Source organism: Xiphophorus maculatus, chromosome 14 (genome assembly GCF_002775205.1).
Source record: "Xiphophorus maculatus strain JP 163 A chromosome 14, X_maculatus-5.0-male, whole genome shotgun sequence".
Classification (NCBI taxonomy): domain Eukaryota; kingdom Metazoa; phylum Chordata; class Actinopteri; order Cyprinodontiformes; family Poeciliidae; genus Xiphophorus; species Xiphophorus maculatus.
The window spans coordinates 6,288,062-6,308,532 of NC_036456.1; the positions used below are offsets into that span (position 1 = coordinate 6,288,062).

Consider the following 20,471-nt stretch of genomic DNA (forward strand, 5'->3'; position numbering starts at 1 on the left):
TTCATTAAATTCATCATTCATTCTCAACAACCTGGGTCCGCTGCGTCTGCCTCACCACCCCTCTGACCGCACTTCATGACAGAAACGCTAATAACAAGCTCTTTCTGGATTCACTCTGGTTCTCTATGAGAATCCGAGGTTCTATTTGCGTCTTCGTTATCTGCAGACGTACTCATTTGCCTTTTGCAGCACAAGCGCTAAGGGACCATATTTTTCCTGTAAAACTTTCATTTAACTTCCTTCTTCCAAGACACTCAGACAAGTGACTGCAGATCAATCACTGACTCTAATATTTTTTGCCCCACTTAGTTCCTGAGTGTCGAGCAAAGTGGAACAATAATTTAATAAGTTTATGTTCTACAGCACATGACCAGGAGGCTGTATGTAACCAGATATTTACATACACCAAATAGAAAGACACAAACGCATTTTGTTTTTGTCACTGTCTGAGGATTTTGGTCCTAAAACAAGAGAGGTTTTGTCTGATTTGACTTCAGGCAGTGCATGTAAATATATGGTTTCAACTGTAGCTGCACTATTTTTAACCTAGGCTAGTCAAATGAGGACTATCAATTATTTATACAATGATTGTCGTCGTGTAACAACTTCACATTTTTAGTGCGCAAAATATCTGCTTATCTGTCATGTTGCTCTACAATCCAGGCAACCTTACTTTATTAAGTTCTGATGGAAACCAATTTGTCAGCTAAATTACACAAAACAGCAATGTGAAAGCAACTTTGGAAATATCTATCTTAAAAACAAGGTATATTTGAAAGTTTTTAGTTTGATAAAAAAAAAAACAACACAGAAATCGACACATTTACAAGTCTTATAGCAGCAATCAACAAACTTAATATTGAGAACCAAGCATACCAATTCATGCTGAGGGAATTTGGTAACATAAAAATGTTTGTCAACATATGACTGCACATGTGAAATAAAACTGACCTAGTGATCAAATCCAGTTTTCCATAGTAAATCGGCCGTACTGAAAAGATGTCTTGATGTGCTTCTGTTCAATGACAAGACAAATAATTAAAAGTATTAATTTATTATTGTCCTTTAGACATTTGATGCTGTAGTTCAGAACCAAGGAGAGACACACACCTGCGTTAACACTTCAATATTAATATTTATTTTCCTCCTTTGTGTCATAAGCCTGCACTAAAACTCATAAACTACTGTGACTGCTGCCATCTGGTGGCTTTATGTGGAATAGCACTACAAGAACAACGAAGTAATAATACAAGAGGGATGAAATGATTCAGAAAAACATTTTATTGAACACCAAAAGGATGTTCGTTTTCCCTCTTTATTCTCAATCATTCCTTTATTTTACAATTTTGTCACTTCAAACATCTTTTAGAATTTTTTAACCCATTGGACTTTTTTTTGCTAATAAAATCACAACAAATACAGGTTGCCTGTGATTTTATCTTGAACTGCAAAAGCATTAAATCTTACAAAGTATTTTTTGGTCTAGTTTCTAGTGCAACACTTTCAGCATACTCGAAATAAGACAAAACAAACTTGCAAGTAACTTTTTAGCACAATAAATGAGCTCAATTTAAGTTCACAATTCCTTAATATTGAAGAAAAGCTGCTACCTATAAGTTAAATTGTTAAACAATTCCACGAGGAAAATTTACCTACAAGCTTCGTTAATTTATGTTTGGTTATTTAGCGCACCGTGTTCCGGCCGGGACATTATTTGCGTTACGCCTAGCTCTGACTTCCGCCTTACCAGTTGGTGGCGGTAATGCTCACCCAACGTTTTTTGCCAACCGCCAATAAATTTCAAGAAGAAGAAGAAGAAGACTTCCGCCTCTGAGTTGTTACCGAAAGCTAAGTGTTAGCGGCATAACGTCCAATTTTCAAGTTCGTCCCGTGGGAATTTTGTTGATTTATGATAATGCCCGGGTTTTCATCGTTTTTTGGGGCCAATAGACATCTTTAAAATGACTGGTGCGATGCCTGGAGCACGGCAGCCTTTCTCCTCCGGGAGCTGCTGGTTGACAGCGAATGGCGGGAAGAGCGAGCGCTGCGGGAGGATTAATACAGGTGAGCGGATAGACTGAACATGGCGGGCGGCTGAGTAGCTGATGCTTATAGTGTAAGTGTAGCACAATAAATTTCATATAATCCCGGTCTGAACAAACGTGGCAGAAATCATCGTGGCGGTACATGGCTGGTAGGTGAGTTTCTAAGTGTGATGAACGAAGATGCAGTAAATACCCCATATTGCCCCCTCCCCCCTCACCGTTCTCATATTTGTCCCCTGGTTTACCGGTCGTGTCTCCCCCTCGCCTCACATTACGTTTGTTCTGTGTTCGCTCGTCTTTCCTCCCTCCCTCCCCGGATTTATATTCGTCTGTCCCCTGGTCTATTTCCTCCCCTTCACCCCCCATCTTACGTTATTTCGTTCGCCTCTAATCTACCCCCCCTCCGTCCCCGCCACCACCACTCCAAGCCCCCAACTCTAGGCGGCATTTCCCGTATTCTCAAACCCAAAGCTTGTCGGGTATGGGGCAAGGTGAGAATTCATCTATTAAACTCACTGAAGATGAATACATAAAACTAAAAGCTGCTGGAGTATAGATAATTTTTATAAGTGTATTTGTGAGCCTGCCTCTTTATTATTAAATCGAATATACTTTCAGATCTCTGTATAACTTTTCTTCAGGTTAACTTAGAAAGTTAACAGGTTAATTATTATTATTAAATATCTATATGAGCCATCAATATGAGCTGAAAACTTATCCACTGAGTATTTGGGGTTGTAGTCTATTTTCATCAAAACATTTAACACTCTCCATGCTCCCAGCTCCTCTCTGCATTTTAGTCCATCAATAAACTCACAACTCATGGCACACAGAGTTCATTTCACTTCACAGAGTTCACTTAATTTCTAGTTTGTTTTGATTAAACACGTTTTTTGTTTTCTCATTCTATAAACGTAGCTCATCACTAGAGCAGTTTGGTTTCCCACCCCAGGCCGTTTCTGCCATAAATCCACCATAAACAGTCACATGTTTCCCTGTGTTATCAAAGGCTTTACTGTTTTCTGTTGAATGGACTCTGCCAAATGAATACTTGAATATTTGCATATGACCGTTGACAACTAGATTAGCCGGATCGCAGGAGACCTAATGAAAAATTCATTTTATTGGAATCTATATTCATGTTTTGGATTGATGGATATCTTGAAATAGCTGTGGGAAGATCACACAGTTACAAAAATGTGACATTGGTCACATGTTTAATGATTGTTTTTATGGAAAATACAATTCATTTGATCATTTTTCATGTCGTAGGGTGTATAATGTGATCAATATTTTATGTTTTCCCCAGTCCAGAAAGAATTTCTCCCAAGCGAGACAAATAAAGATACTAAACTTTTAAATTCTGTAGTCAGTAATAAAAGATGTACACAACAAAAACTCTCTATTTAATATTTTAGAAAAATCTACACAGCTAAAATATACATGTACAAGTACTAGTGCATTGTTATACAATTAGAAAAAACACATGAATCCATTAACTCCTGAATTAACTGTATGACATTTTCTATTGTTTGAATAATATTTTTTTTTCCCTTAGCAGAGCTTTCACTTCATCAAAAAGTGTATATCATATATGAGTTAGACACAACCCATGACCGTACTTGCAGTATGAACATTTACATATTGCTACAGCAACATAAAGTATGTGCTCAATCGATAAGAGTTCACATAAAAAATATTGACAATCAAAAAGAAAATGGTTGATTTTGTCAAACCATTTTACTCCAGAAGTCATCAATTCACATTATGTGGCATTTAAAAAGAATGGAAGGCAAATTCCCTGAATATATAATATATTTACATTTTTATAATGATAATAACCTTCCTATCTCTCAAGGAACGCTTGCTACAGTATTGGCTCAAGACGAGATGGCAGGAATATTTTTCAAGTTTATCTCAAGAACACCAAGATAATCCTTAAAATCGGGACAAAAATTGTCAGGAGAATCTTGTACGGAATAGGCATTAATTAATCTGATTCATGACCCAGCCATTTCTTTTTATATATGCTTTTTTTTTTGGCTAATGTTCTTTGATACTTCTTTTCAAGCTTCTTCAGGATGTTTGTTTTTACATTTTAAGTCTAGATTGTGTGGCTAACAGGATCCTATAAAACACTCTTGTGTATTTTTGAGTCTGATTCTCATCTCGTCTTCTTTAAGAACCAAGAAACTCAACTATTGGTTGAACTGAAATCTAAATTAAGATCCACAAGAAGAAGAATAAATTCACTACATCAAGTTACTGCATATCTATACATTGTTGTTAACTCATTTGACTCCAGCAGGAGCTACAACATCTTTTTCAAACCAATAGCTGCATCTCTTTTTGTAATATTACAGACATACATATTTCAACATTTCATCTCGCCATTATTCATGGAGAATTATTTACAGACCAGTTCTTCATTCCTATTGCAATCCCTTGTCTAAACATAAAGTTTCACTTTGAGATACTCTGATCCGATATTAAATATTTGCATCGGTTCCGATATTGAAATTTTTTTTATTTTAGATAGGGTACCAGTAACAATGTGTCTGGTTCATAGGGGCTAAGCAGTTCTATGCTTGGTGCTCTGAGCGCCGTCGTTCTTCAAGGTTTGTTGCAGTTTACGTTTCACTTTTTCACTAAGTCAATTTATCAGGCGATGCTAAACCTGAGATATCGATATTGGAAGCGAAAGAAAGTGGATTGGTGCATCGCTAGTTTTACTGGCAGTACAACGTGAGGACGTTCTCTTGGTTTCCTCGTATCAACACGGCAGGACAGTGAAGGCCACACGTCAGAGTGTCCAGCCAGGCCATATACAAAGCGCTGGGGCAATCGCTTTGAGGAACTGGAAGGCTCCTGCGAGTTAGATACACAAATAAATGAGTCGATAAATATACAATTACATCAGTTAGCTGTAAATGCTTTCTTCATCCAAACATTTTCAGGTGTTTATAATCTGCACTCACACTAGAACAAGAGCGGTGTGTTTCGAATTCTTCCGAATGATTTCATTCAGCCTCACCTTACTCTCAGACTGTAAAATGTAAACAAAACGTTAGATATTTTTTATTGTACTACGACATATTTTTGTCTCAAATATTTGCTAAAAACGCCCACCTTCGGCTTAAAGGCCTCAAATTGTTTGTCAGATATCTTCCAGGGAGTGCTTTGTCTCAGCTCCTCCACAGAGACGCCTTCCTGCTGCTCATCATGCAGCCTGAAGGGGGCGACACTGTCCACAAACCTGCTCATGCTGAAAAGAGAAAGCAGAGGTCAATTTTCCTGTGAAGAACAAACACACTGCCTGAAAGTGAACACACACAGATGGAAACCTGTGAAAGTGAGTGAGTCTTATTGGAACACCGCTATGTTGGTATCTGAGACAAATGGATTTTCTCAACATTTTAAACCAACAGTTAAAGTACCAATTCTGTAGATTATTTATTAAAAGTACATTTCACTTTTTTGTGCTTCATAAACATAAAAAAGATGCATCATTAAATTTTTCTTACCTCTTTGGATGAGGGCGTTTCTCAATGTCTGTCATGACTATAACATCACTAATGTCCAAACGAAACCTATTCAGCAGAGTCATCATCCTAAAATATACAAGATAACATCATATTCACTGCATTACACAGCATTCCATTCTAATCCACTCTAATCAATGAAACTGTGTGATAGAATTAAAATAATGACCTATATAAATGCTAATCAGTATGTTTATGAGTATATTGAACTCAGCTGGGGCGCCAGCTTGTTTTAATCAGACGGCTGCTCAGCAGAAGGACATCCTATTCTTCATGTTTATAATAAGATAAGTTTATAGCGTAATGGTGCTGATTAGCCTTATTCAGTCATACTGTTCGTAGTAAATGTTCTAGTTTATCTTATGAAACTGTGAATCACGTTGCAGCTGCATATGTTTTGATAAGAGCTGAAACGTGCATTAGACTAGGGATGATTTTCAATAAAAATGAGAGGTGCGGCAGAATGTGTTTTCAGAATAGGCAGAGATTGTAACTGAAACACATCTCTGTCCGTTCTCGCGAGTAAAAAGAAACTAACTCTCTTTTGTCTTTCCTGTGTCTTGCATTTAATGTTCTAGGTGCTTAGACTTGACACTGTGTATAGAAGTACTCAAACAACTTGATTTCAACAAAGGGATAAATAGCAAAACATGTCTTTTCTCTTCGGAGTCTAAATCTTTCTTGAAAAACCTACTCATCGCGACCCTTCTCCATGTTTTGTTCGTCGCCCACGGTGAAAACTCGGATCTTGCATCGGCGCCAGCGTTTCCTCCTGGTGATCAGGTAGGGCACCAGTAGAGTCAGACCTTAAAACAGACAAAGTGATTGTAAATGGTGGCAGTTTGTACCGCTGATCTGGATAGAAGTGACGGGAACACATTTATCTTAAAATCTGGTTTTAAGATAAAGGGATTAACACAGTAACATATTATTACTAAAAAATTTAAGTATTTGGTCATAAAAGCTACAATTTTTACAATGTAAACCCTTATGTTTAAGGCAGGTCTCACAGCTTCACTTGGAAGCAGAGGTGTTCATACAGTCGATATTTTTTATTCAAAATTACGTTCTGTTCCTTTAACATCTACAGATTTCTATATCACAATAATCTGAAAACTTATTAGGTAATAAGAATCATTTTAAAAAATCATTCTTCTTTTAATTTTTAATTACAGAAATGAAATGCATGTTAAATTTTTTAAACAACAGCACAGTCTTGGTCCAACTGTAGGAAGGTTGAAAAAGCACTCTCCCAGCATCACTATGCTTTTTAGTGGATATGTTTTTCTTTCTCTGAAATGCTGTGTTGTGATGTGACACACCTTCCAAAAAGTAAAATTTTTGTCCAATCAGTGCACAGAATATTTCCCCAAATATCTTCAATATGCATTTCTTGGCAAATGTAAGTCAGACTTTCTAGATCTTTTTGGTTAGATGTTTTTGCCTTTGGAAGACCCCCATTGCTACTATTCTTATTAGCCTGATCACGCCTGGAAATGTTTGCAGCCATTTCATGTTTTTCTTTTATCTATATACTGTATATCTAAGACTAAATCCTTTTCAAATCAGACGTTTGCCCGTATTACTCACCTCCATCGTCTGCTATCCAGTAGATATCAATGGTTTTCTTTCCCTGGTTGTTTTGAAACACTGTGTTCATCTGATCGCTGCTGCCTTCGTCAGACATGTCATCAGCTGCATCTGTATCACATGACCATACAAATGCCACATTACCGGCCTCTTCCACTTCCCCTCCAGAAACAAGCAGCAGCAAGACAGAAATAAATATTGGTTGTTAAAATCAGTCCATTTTATTTGGCTGGGCGATACCGACACGTTAAAATAGGACAGATATCAACCAATAACAATCTTTGTACTGATATGTCGTGAATCCCGAGAAACACCGCAATACAAAAACTACCAAAACGGAACCTAAATTCACTTAACTTAGTGTTAAAGTCAGATAAAAATTCTTGAAATCCATGTTTATGTGAACAAATGTAATGGTTGTGTTATTGGTTTACTGCAAACGCCTGAAAAACTTTGACCTTTGCCAATAATGTGAACATGCAACACAAGTTGCAATTTTGTGAAGAGAAGTTAAGAATTATGAAGACATTTTGATTTTTAACACGCAAGAAATATTGAAAGAGAGAGTATGAGAGTCAATATTTATGGTACCTAGCTGTGGTATGTGTTTATACAAAAGGACACTTAATCATTTGTGTTGCATCAGTCAGTAACTTGCAAGTGAAGTAACTTTTAGTTTAAGTGAAAGTGGAACAGAAAAACATGCTATGGCAGCAAGAGCTATGATTTCTTTACTGTAAACAAAAGAGAGGTGGAAAATGTTCTCCGAATACAATGACTTGTAATCATGGCATTCTCAACATCTTCACAGTTGTTTCTTGCGTTACTTTGCATTTCGTTTCATTTTGCCACCATGTTTATTCCAGTATAAAGTTCAGAACAACAGAATTTTATATTTTGGCTAACGTGCCACCTCACCCGTTTCCTCCTCGTTGGTTTGCTGGTCCGGATTGTCCACATTTTCATCGGCCTCAAAGCCCTGGTTCACTGTGGGGTTCAAACGACATGGTCAGATCCATGTTAGTTTAATTAACACTTTATGTGTTAAAGTCCAAAAGTAAAATGTTGTTGAATAAGAAAAAAAACCTTCATATTCTAAATCATCAGAGATATCCAGTCCTTCCACCATCCTCAAGATGCACAAACCGTAGTTAGAGTCAAATGTATCACTATAAAAAAAAAACATAATTAGAAAATCTGAAATTCTCTTTTAAATCACATACCGCAGCCCGTTTTTACCATTCATATCGCAGCTGCTGTTAGTTCAGAAATGACATATTTTGAGCCAGTTGAAAAAAACAATCTCAATCTTACTAAATGGTGTTGATGTAATCCTCGATGCTTTCCGGAGCGCTGTCCCTCCAGTTCGTCTTGAATCCCAGAACCAGAGTGTTGGGTTTCAGTTTACCCAGACCGGACGCCTTGAAAAGATTGAAGATGAACAGTTAATATGATGAGATTTTGATTAACCCTTTAACTGGCGGCATCCCATCCATGGGACAAATCTAGATTTTCTGAATTCTCTGCCTTCTTTTCCTCTTTAAACTGCTGGTGTCCATTATGACGTTTTTATTGGGCAGCCTAGAATCCCCCTCCGCCCAGCCTTTTGATTGACACCGCATTCAACCAATAATGTTATAAAATGGCTTTTCCTGAGCCAATAATATCCAGAGAGCGACTTGAGCTCATTTTGACATGCCTGTATTCTTTCTTTAATATTTCTGACTGGTCAACTCGGAGACTAAATCTAAAGCCACGGATGTGTAGCCAATACGTTTCCTGTCATAGGGATATAAGGCATTTTGGGGTTTGTTTTGACATGAATCCACCAGCTGCATGCATAACCATGCGCAATGTGTGCGTCAAAGTCGGGCTCTGAGCGCCCTCATGCGTAAAGGTGTTTACAGGACTTGTTCTCACCAACGGAGAGACACGTTGTCAGAACGCGTCAAAACTGGATGTGTTTCTTCAGCAAAACTTCACAACTCACGCGAGTGGATGATTATGGCCGTAAGAGTGCTGACATATTTTGGATCTGAGAATACCGGAAACTTTTAGTCGTCCGCTGCTACAGTCGGAGCAAGGTGGGTAGAGCATACCGTTACAGTGCGGGGAAATTAGGGGGCAAAGTAGAAGGAGGGGGGGTCATCGTACCACTAGAGTGCAGGGGTGGTAGCGTATCGCAAGACGGGGGAGGAGGTCTGACTGTACACTAACCACCTCTCCGTCCGTACCTCCGCCGCTCTGACGATGGCGGCAACCTGCGAAAAGTTTCCTGTATTCTCAAATCCAAAACTTGACAGATATGCTATTTTATTTATATAATTATAAGTAATTTCCACTATCAGCAATAATGTGTCTATCTGAGGATTCCTCTGGTCATTATCTTTCATTAGAGCCCTCATTGACCTTTACAACACCTGTACATCCTCAAAAATAAACATGTCCAAAATGACATTTCTTTTTGTGCTATCTTGGTCAGTCTTGAAATCCACGAGCAGAATACTTTATTCTACACATTTATTGTATTTTCCAGTCCATACATTCAACACTCAATGTGCATTTACAAGAAATAAAAATGAAAAATCTGGCTGAAGCAAAATTTTTCTATTTCTTTTGTGTTACAAACGTAATAGCTACAAACTACTTACAGTTAAATATTTTTGACTGAAAAAATAGAAAATGTAGCTTGTCATTTTCATAAAGAGGCCAAGCTTCGACATGTACTCCAAATTGTCCAGCAGCTGATTTAATTTGGGTATGACTTTTCAACTGTTTTTTTGATTTTTGTACTGCCAGTGAAGGGGTTAAATATTGTTAAAGCACTTCATTTGATAGAATGTTTATTACAATGTTTGTCGTTTTTAACCTTTTTAAATAGTTTATTTCTGGATATCTGCCACACTCACTGCAACACACACTCCAAAATAAACTGAGATTTGTAGGTTTTCCACTCTTCCAGAGTCCCATTAAGTTTGAATTAGTAGTTACTCCGATGTTTATCTTTGGTATTCTTGGATTACTTCAGCAAACATATTGGGAAATGAATAAAATAAATAATTTTTCTTACCTGTAGCAGCTGCTTAGCTCCAGCCCTTAAGTTGTCAGCAGTGAGAGAAGTGTAGAACGACCGCACCTTCCTCTTGTTCAGCCACTTAACCAGGCAGTCTGTGGCGTCCTCAGGCCGCGTCATCCTGTCCTGCTCCTAGAAAGGGCAAAAAAATCAAATGAATTGATGGGAAGATTTAGTGGAGGAAAATTGGACTGAACGGCAACCAGAAATACAGCTCAACAATTGCAGTGTTGATAAAGTGTAGCTTAATGCTCATTTTTTAAGGGGATTCTTAGTATATATGACCAAAAGCTGCTACCAGTATAATATCGCCACAGATCATGAGGCAGATGTGCTTCGTGAAGGTGCAGACAAAGTCCACCAGTGCGGGCCGCTGGTTTGGAGGACCAGTTAGGACAAGACACTGAGGCCTGGAACAAGACGGGAGAAAGCAAAAAAAATGGGAATTGGTAAATGCTTTGGACAGAATGCCGGGCAAAAGTTTCAAATCAATTTAATTTCTTTACGTTTCAAGTCCAAAGAGCTAAGAGGAGATTTAATAAAGTGTGGACTTTATTGGGCAATTTGACAATCTTAAAATTGAATGTTTTGTCTTTTTTTTATAGCCACTCCTTTAGTTTTTATGTTAATATCATATAAAATGGGATTTCTACTAAAAAGCAGACATGTTGCACCCATTTACTAAACTCTATACATTAAGGTTCCCGCCCCAAAAAAGAAAACATACACACAAAAAATTAATGTCTTGCTCTTGTTGCTGAGAATAAACTTAAGCTGTTTTCCACATCAGGAAAAAAAGCTAAATAACTTGAAAAATGTTCCATGTTGCCTGAATTTCAAACATTTAAAACGGTTTTCTATTAAAACTAGATGATTTTGTTCCATTAACAGATTGCCTGTTTAGCTTTTTTGCTATACGAATTGACAAAATTTGGATTAAATGAGTTTTGCCATGTGCCAGGCAATGCAAAAAGACCTAATTTAAAACTGGTTCATTGGTAATACTGTGGCAGAATTACTGTAATTCTGCCACACTTTACGCTATCTCTAGTATAGCATCGAGTGAAATTAATCTGAGGGGCGTTCTTTTAATAGACGGTAAATTGCGAAAATAACTTGCTAGATATTGAAAAATCCAGTTGTTATGGATTAATGGGCAAATATATTTACTCACAGGACTTTAAAAGAACCGCGTACAATTAAAATAAGCAAAAATATCCAGGAATTGGATGAGTAAGAACATTTTTAAAAATGAATGAACAAAGGATGGTCATTACTGGGTTAATGAAAATATATTGAAAATCGACGATAATCTACTCACCTGAAATTCTTCACATGATCCTCCACTCCGGTCAGAGAGACGGAGGAAGACAAAGCGATGTTGTATGTGCCTGCCTGGATCGACGAACCCCAGTTTATCTCTGTGGAAAGCGAAACGGTGGCTTAGCAAGAGCAAATGCAGCAAAACGTTTTCTGCTCGCTTCCAATTCAACGTCACTCAGCTGAACTGAGCTCAGGTTCAACGAGCTGCACCCACTCGGTTTGTTGTAGTTGACGTATCCGAAGAGGAAGATGATGATGCACCAGGTGACTAGAGCGGCCCACCAGGTGAACAGGAACATCAGAACCAAAGATATGACCGCTCCAAACAGAGCTGCCCATTTGCTGTAGTGTTGGAAGGACGGTCTCCAGCCTGAAAGAGTCGACAAATAAGACGTGTTTTTCCGTGTTATCTGCCTTAAATGTGGGGCTAAAAGTTTGTCTAAAATGACCAGATGTACTTTTTGATATTTCTCTCTGAGAAGGGTTGTTGGTCATGTTTGTCCAATCTGCTATGTGAACTGAGATGCTAAACCAGCTGACTCATACGGAGTATAAAGAGGCAGAACTTTAGGTAGTTACCTGCAGAGTTGGGTAGTAACTAGTTACTTTTACTTGAGTAACTTCTTTTGAAAAATGTACTTTTAGGAGTATTTTTACGAGGCTGACTTTTACTTGACTTATTTTATTACGAAGTATTTCTACTCTTGAGTAAATTTTCAGGATTTTCTATTCCAGATTATTTGTACAAGAGAGGCCCAGGATTCAGCGTGAAACCTTTTTTATGTATGTACTTGTGGAAAGAAACATAAACCAAAAAAAAAGTAAATAAATATACAATGAACAAATCTCCCTTAGTCATAAGAAAAAGTTAATGTGCTCACTTAGGTAGGGTAGGGTTAGGGTCATAACCCCTATCATAATCTAAAATTTGTTATTAAATAATTGCTGTTGCTAATGTCTGACTTTATGCATAACATACAAATAGTCTCATATTACAATTGTGTTTCTTTCAGCAAAGAGGATTGTGTAAGTTAGTGTCCAGATTAGAAAGTCTAGACGTGTTAGAGAAATTAGAAATATAGATTTTGGATATGGGAATCACTTTCTGGAAAGGAGAAAATTATTTTAAATTGGGACCAAAGAACAAACAAATCATCTTCCATGAGGTTTAGAGGCCTTCTACTTTGTTCTTGTAAAGCTAACCCTAACCCTTACCCTAACCCTAAACCAAATACATTAATTAAACATTTTTTTAAAAAAGGAAAGTGACTTACCAGGGGAATTGGTGATGGACGCATGAAAACAACTGAAGTTAATCAGGCAATAGGAGCAAAGGAAAAAATTAGAGATGAGGGGAGCGATGGCGTTAAGGTCCGCTGTATTGCCACATGGGGGGCAAAAAGACAAAATGTAAACTTACACTGTTAACCTGTGTAAGTTAATCATATGATTATGATTAACTTATGAATAATCATTTGCAAAAAATATCACGTCTCACACACCAATAAGGATGACGGCTGTAGCAATAAGGAAGCAGAGAACGTAAGCTCGATATGGTTCGTTGTTTTTCCCATAACCTTTCCCAAAGAAAATGATGTACGGGTATATTTGGTCCTTGCAGAGACACTGAAAAAGAAGACAGGAAAGTTGTTTTATTCAATGTTGACACACAATTTAGTGTTATAAAACAGAATACTTTTAGTTGAACGTTGTTTCACCTGAAAGATTTTGGGTGCAGAGACAAGAAAACCCAGGGCAGAAGATAAAGTGGCAGCAAAGATACCCACAAGGATGATGTAGTAAACACCAGAGAGTTGTCCAAGAACCTGGTTGGAATATTTGAGCAAAATCAACAGGAGATCATTTTGTACAGCCACCCTTAAAGATCGTAAACGATCCTTAAGTGAAACAGTCGAGACTATCCACAACAATGAGTTTGATTGATACATTGAAGTTGTTGGCGAGTCCATATCGACAGGTCTTCGACTGGCTACAGTCTGTGAAGTTCCAACCCATTGTACACGCCAGTCCCACGCAGCCGTCCGTGTTGTTTCCCGTCAGGATGTGACTTTTATTCCCAGAGGCGTCCCGCACTACACTTGACCCTGGAAAAAAAAAAAAATACTCCAAGTCTGAGATTTCTGGTATTTCTTATCACATTTTTTGGAAAACTACAGTTTTTTTACTACATGGACGCTAAACCATAAAATTACCTCTTGCATTTTCATTTTGTTCAACAATTTTAAAGACAGTCAGTATTGGCAAACACTAATTTCAGCAAGCTCAAAGATATACTGCGCCAATCAATAATTAGACAAGGCGAAGATAGGAATGTGATAAAAGTAACGCACCAGTAGTTACGGCTATCACCACGTAGCTGAATGTTGTCCAAAAAATAGCCCACAATGTACCCTTTGGGATAGCTGTTGCAGGGTCCTGCAAACAGAAAGATGATCATCTCCTTGCTTCTTGTTGCTCAACGTCTTTTTTTCAGCCTTGTTGAGATTCAAACCTTTAGATCTCCACAGATGTTGACCCCGGACATAATGCCAGTAGCAGCAGGAAAGAAAATGGCGAACATCCGGAAAAAATTGCCGTCAGGGCCCCGCCAGTCTGGTGTGAGGTTCTGGACAAAAATATCGCCTGTAGAGAGCGTTGACAAAGAGTGAGCAGCTGCGTTTCCAATTATGTTGTCAAATGAAGTGTTTGGTGGGAAAGAGAAGAGTTTTTTACCTCGGTATCCGAAGATGCCGATAGCCTTTTTATCATTGTTTGGAGGGATTACGGTGCCAATAAGGTAGTTTGCAAAGGACACCATAAGCGCTAAGAAGAACAAAATCTGGGCCTGAAAGCAACACAAAACAAGTTATTTAAAAACAGTGATTAAGTCAAAAAACATTTCATGAATTAAGCAAAACAGTGTTGCTTTTTAGCACAAAATTTCTCACGGATAGGCTCACCTTGGACTCCCACTCCATTCCAGCCAGAACAATCATAAGAAGAATCGTGACTGTGATTACGCCCACAATGCGAACGTCATTGATTGAATCCACCATGATGGCACCAAAGTCCTAAAATGAGTGACATAATTCTCAAAAGAGCTATGCAACAAATTGGGTTTTAATATGAAAGGCGTAATATGAGGAAAAGATTTACGGAAATTCTTACCTGTATGTGTATTTAAATCATTTTTACAAAATATATGCATGAAAAACTTCACAGACATTTTTTTACCATACACTAAAATCACCTTAAAACATACTCACTAAACTTATAAGTATGATTTTTTTTCTCTCTTTGAATAAAACAAGTATTGACATAAGATGAAACAGATCCACCTACATGCAACAAATCACGAACCACCAATGAAAAACCAACAGTGTGGAGCGAACAGGCCAGCGCGTTTGCAAAGGCGAACACCAGTCCAATTGGTGCTCCGATTTCAGGACCCAGTGTACGGGAGATCATGAAATATGCACCGCCTGCAAAATGTTTCACACACACACAAAAAAGAACTATTTTTATGAAAAGCTAGCAAACAAATACTGAAATAATAAAACACTGATTACAGCTATAAGATTTGCTTTGCCTCTCAAAATTGTTCATATCCTATCAACTTAGTTTTGTTTTGTTTTTACACTTTGTTCTTGTCAGTCTTTAATGTGTTTTATTTTGTGATTGAAACACACAAAATAGTGTAGAACTGTGAACTGAGAAGAAAGTTAAAGATTAGATTTTTTTTTTCTGTTAACAAAAATCTGTCTTGTCCATGTTTTATCAGAATGTCTAGCCATGGATTCTACTTTTGAACATCACTTGATGATGTCATATTAACACATGGACATCTTTGATTCAGGCCATTCTATCATAGCTCTGGCTGTCCAAGCACCAGTGGCGTGAACAGATGTTTTGGGGTCGGGGGCTCAAGTGGAAAAAAAGGGCACCTTGTAGGACAAATGGAACTGCTGGCAGATTTTTAAATGCACCTCCTGCACTAATTTCTAAATCCCACAACAAATGTGAGCAAAACTTTGTTATTCCACTAATGTTGAATGTTTCTATTAAATAAGAAATACAGTTAAAATCACATGAATAGGTTTGGTCACGCGATAAGTCGTTAAACAACATACGCCTCAGCACAGTGCAAAAAATTTCGTTATGTAAAAAGTGTTGTTTTTTCGGGTTTTTTTTACTAGTGTTTACATTGGGAAATTTATTTTCGGAATTTGCACAAATTTCAGGTCAGTGGAAACGCAGCCATTGCCAATTTATATCAACTTACATGTGAAAATGAGTATTTTTGTCTTTGTCTTATCTTTCATTAACAGTAAAAGCAAGTTGTCAGAATAAAACAGAGAAAGGATCTTTGCAAGGCAATTCTTAAGCATTTTTGTCTTCCATTGCTTTATTGTAGAACAAATTTCATTAATTAATAAAAGTGTCTTTGTTTTCGCTATTTACACAGATACATTTTGTGCATCATGTCATTGTTCCCATCATGTTTCTCTGCTGAGTACAAAAATTTCAAGTGTCCACTAATGTCAGGCAATAAAGTGATGTATAATTTGTTTGTACTGATGACCCAAGCTACATATTCCCCATCATTTTTAATTTACAATAATGCAAATAAATTTTTACATTTTATTACTTTGCACATAGACTCACCTGATTTCACCCTCCCATTGGTGGCAATAGCAGAAATGGACAGCGCAGTAATAGAGGTCACCACCACAGACATCCCAATAATTACACAAGTCAACACTGTCAGGAGAGGAAAATATATATTTATTAGTCATAATTATAACTCATTTCTGTATTTTATTTTCTTCTTTAACATGTTCAGAAAATAATAACTTGGCAAATCCGTTGCTGTTTTGTTACTTTTCTCTTTTCTTCCTTTCCTTTCCAAGACATATACGTCAAATCAAGTATCCAAATCATTACAAACATAATTCATTCACAGTTTTAAAAAACACCATTTTACCACATTGTGAACATCAAATAAACTTAGTTCCAAAAACCCAAAGGGTCTGACTCACCAACGCCTGCCTGAGACGTGATCCATGACAGACGCAAGAACATGATAACCCCCCAAATATTCAGCATGCAGCGCATCTGTTCCCAAAGAAACAGAAAACAGCCGTGGGACATTTGTACAGTGACCATGTGAGTGTACTGATAATTTAGCTGCCAATTCAGAAATGTGATTTATTTTTATTTTTATGAATGTTGCATGTTTAACATTTCCTTTACCCGCATTAAATTCAGTATGAAAAACAAAATCTCACCATGACGCCGATTATCCAGCCAAATCTAACTGGAGCTTTGCCCTTAGGACCTTCAGACTCTTCGTTTTCCATATCTGGTCCCGGCAGGCTGCCTGAGTCGGAGGCGGACGCTCCGTCCATTTCGATCTCCACAACCTTTAATGCAACGGAAAGAACTGGTGAAACTAAACCATCTGACGGCCTTAAACGGTCAAATAATTTGTTTAAAGGGGCAACGTTAGGTGTTTAACAGGAACATCAAATTATTTTATAGCACAAAATGTTACCGTCAGTTGTTATAAAAATGCTTCGTGTATCAAATGTGACTTAAAAGAAATTTAACACCTTAAAATCTGTCCTCTGTCTCTTTAAGAAAGTTCTTCTCTTTCCAACAATTCGGTAAGTCATCAGAACATGGCTCCTCTATTAAACCTTTAACAGCATTTTTACCAGCGTTGCACTGAGTTGTAGCTCCTATAATGAGCTTTATTGATCAATTGCCTCTGGCTAGTCTGAAGGAGCTGAGTGGGGGAGTCACATAGAGCAGTGGTTCTCAAACTTTTTTCAGTGATGTACCCCCTTAAAAATATATTTTTAGTCAAGTACCCCCTGACACGGGCAAAACATTTTTGGAATTAAAAAGGGGTACAGTGCTGTAAAATCACTGTCTGATTTATTAAAGCCAAACAACTTATATCAGTGAACCTGACAAATACATCCATATTACAAACATTGCATGGTTAAACAAAAAAGAAAAACAGAAGACGGTGACCACCAGGAAGGTATAAAACCAGTCAAACCGTTTTATTTGAAAGGATATTGAAACTAAATACTGAATATAAAATTCAGTGCATGAACACACATTTATATTTTATCAAACTTTTCACAAAATAATTTTTCCCAAGACTTATTATGAGGAGCCTACTGATTTTTTAAAGATATTTTGAAAAGCTTCACGTACCCCCTGCAGTACCTCCACGTACCCCCAGGGGTACACGTACCCCCATTTGAGAACCACTGACATAGAGGACTGCTTTGTGAGGTGGAAGCTTGGAAAATTCAGCTCCAAGGAGGAGCTGCGCCTCGAAGGCGGAGCTAGGTCCACCCAGACATTTTGGACATCTGAATGGTTGCCATGGGAGACTCAAGGCAATGCTATAAGTATGATTTTGATTACAACATGATGTAAAGCTAAAAAAAGTACATTTTACATAATACTGTTGCAGTCTGAATAATACATTTTTAATACATATTTATCACATTTCATTTAAAGGGGCTAAATGTCATCAGTTACACTCCTTATGTTTTCCCATATGCTGCCACTGATGTTATAAAGAAATCGAGTGCACATAGCAGAGAAACGCATTAATAACAATTAGCCAAAAGGCATGAACTAAAGGACAAACGTACCTCAGGTGTCTTGCGCAGGGTTTCAAGAGACGGCCTGCTCTTTATCATCTGGCGTGGCAAAGAGTTGGCGTAATGCTCCAGCTGGGGCACCAGGTCCATGGTGCTGTAGACGGAGGACCTGCGCAGATCTGCCCTGGAGCCGCGACGCTCTGCTGTACTGCATGACAAGACGCAGAAGCATGTTTATCAAACTGTAGCTTTTGTTTGATATCTTCCAGCTCCATTTTTGCTGCTTGTTGAAAGTGCAGGGTGAGTGAAGAGCAAATCTTCTAGGATGCATGACTGATGGGAGCGGTGCAGGGCAAGGCTAAATATGCACTATTGGTGCAAAGCTCTGGGCTTGTTACAGTCTGTTAAAAGTCCACAACTCTTTTTTTTTTTAACATTGTAAACTACCTGCTCCTGTAAACTATAAATGGTAGATTAAGACAGCTTTATATTGGGCATTCTCATTCTCAACACTCTATCAAAGCCCGGTTCTGACCCAAACTCACCATCAAGCATATCATTTCAGCCCAACCCGGCCCTAATTTTGGGCTGGGTTAGAGGATCAGGCTGATATCTACTTTAGAAGGTATTTTGCTTTTATTCTGGGATTGATAGTCTGTATTGCCCTCTGACTTTGAAGAGAATAATTATAATATCATTGTCACAAATTACTCTGGTATTTAGCAAAACCATCGATATTCCCGCCAGACCTCAACCAATAACAGTCCGGTTGGATTTTATGTCGGATAGTGAGAAAACTCTTCATGACGGCACCAACCTGGACTCATCGGAGACGACGATGGTGGGAGGAATTCGGAGCCCATTGCCTCCATTGACGGTGCTGCCGTTAAAGTGGTGTGAGGAGTACCTGGGAGGTCCCTCCTCATTGGTGGAGAAGTGCACACCCTGGGTCTGTACGTTAGGTTTGGACGCAAACTGCCCCATCAGTGCGTCCTTGTGCTTCCTGTGGAGTTATAGTCATTTGACTAGAATTCACTAAATTAACAAATAAATTTTTTTATTTATTTTTATCAGCATGCTAGACTTTCTGACCAAAATCATGATTAACGAGACAGTAAAAAAAAAACCTTAAAGGTTTGCTGCAAATTTTGCTGATTTTCTAAGAATGTACATAGAATTTTGTAATGCAACAAAATAAACAATATGGAACAGATATTGATATTTTCTTTAGTTTTGAATCTTTTTGACATCATCTATGAAGAGTCCATATTGCACATAGTGTAGTTTTCATTTTCTGACTGTACATTGACTAAGTGCACAAAATAAGTCAAATTTGTATATGCTTCATGATATATTATTTTGGTGTGAACTCCCCTAGCAACGTGATGTTTCACTCGCATCATACTTGGTAATAACAATATGACAAATTCTGGCAAATACAATTTCACATGCAAAAATTCTTCCAGTTTAAGACATTATGAAATCTGAAGTCTCTCCCAAATGAGAAGCAAAGAACAAATATTAATCCATGTTCCAAGTTTTGACTCTGAAAAAGAGTTATTCGGTCTAATGTCAAATAAAAAGTTGAAAGAAGGAAAGAAAGAGAAAAAATACTCACAAGTAGTTCTGTAGCTGATGAAAGAGCTGCTTGATCTGTCCCCAGATCAAACATACATCCCAGATCAACACACCGCAAAACTCTTGTAATTTATACCTTGGTGAGGCAGGTTACATCCCTCCCATTTACTTCATGCACTTCCCTCCCCCTCAGACACACACAGACAAGCATACATAGTCACACTCATTCTGTCTTCAAAAAACACCCAGACACATGCACATGGAAAGGTATACGCGCGCACAGTCACACATCTGCAAAGCGATTCTATATTGGCTTTTGTTGAGCCACAAATGGTTTCCAATTTTCCACCTCTAGTTTCTGGAAAATGGTGTTTGGAAATGTGAGTCTTAGACACAAAACTATGGGAGCGTGAGCCGCTGGTTTATAGCGGTAAAGTTATTGGAGTAAACAGGGAGAACAAGCGGGTGCTAAGTAGCCATGGTGGCTTTGAAAGATTAATACGACTTGCTTATGTTGCTACCCAACGTGAAATCGATTGACATTTTTTCCCCCAAAATTTGTTTTATCTTCAATTTTACATTTACCTGAGCTGTTTTACAACGTACAAATGCCACAAAAAACAAAGCTACACAACAAAATCCCAATTTTAGATCTTTTTTTAAATTTCAGATGGAGATGTTCTTTACTTTTAAT

The 20,471-nt window shown here is 37.8% G+C and overlaps 1 protein-coding gene across 1 annotated transcript; it reads right to left on the minus strand.

Annotated features, from left to right (window-relative positions):
• Positions 1-3,430: 3,430 nt before the first annotated feature.
• Positions 3,431-19,892, minus strand: LOC102220820 (solute carrier family 12 member 3-like). The gene is made up of 28 exons (XM_023346374.1): positions 19,818-19,892; positions 19,017-19,202; positions 18,251-18,407; positions 16,862-16,996; positions 16,613-16,688; positions 16,239-16,334; positions 14,916-15,055; positions 14,534-14,644; positions 14,307-14,418; positions 14,086-14,216; positions 13,925-14,009; positions 13,521-13,678; positions 13,292-13,399; positions 13,076-13,199; positions 12,848-12,949; positions 11,788-11,943; positions 11,572-11,671; positions 10,549-10,660; positions 10,248-10,382; positions 8,492-8,598; positions 8,264-8,346; positions 8,096-8,164; positions 7,178-7,288; positions 6,282-6,393; positions 5,570-5,656; positions 5,175-5,310; positions 5,024-5,091; positions 3,431-4,913 (listed from the first exon to the last, which is right to left on the minus strand). Exons 2-28 carry the CDS (start codon positions 19,181-19,183, stop codon positions 4,775-4,777), a joined length of 3,117 nt encoding a protein of 1,038 aa, XP_023202142.1. The 5' UTR covers positions 19,184-19,202; positions 19,818-19,892; the 3' UTR covers positions 3,431-4,774.
• Positions 19,893-20,471: the final 579 nt, after the last annotated feature.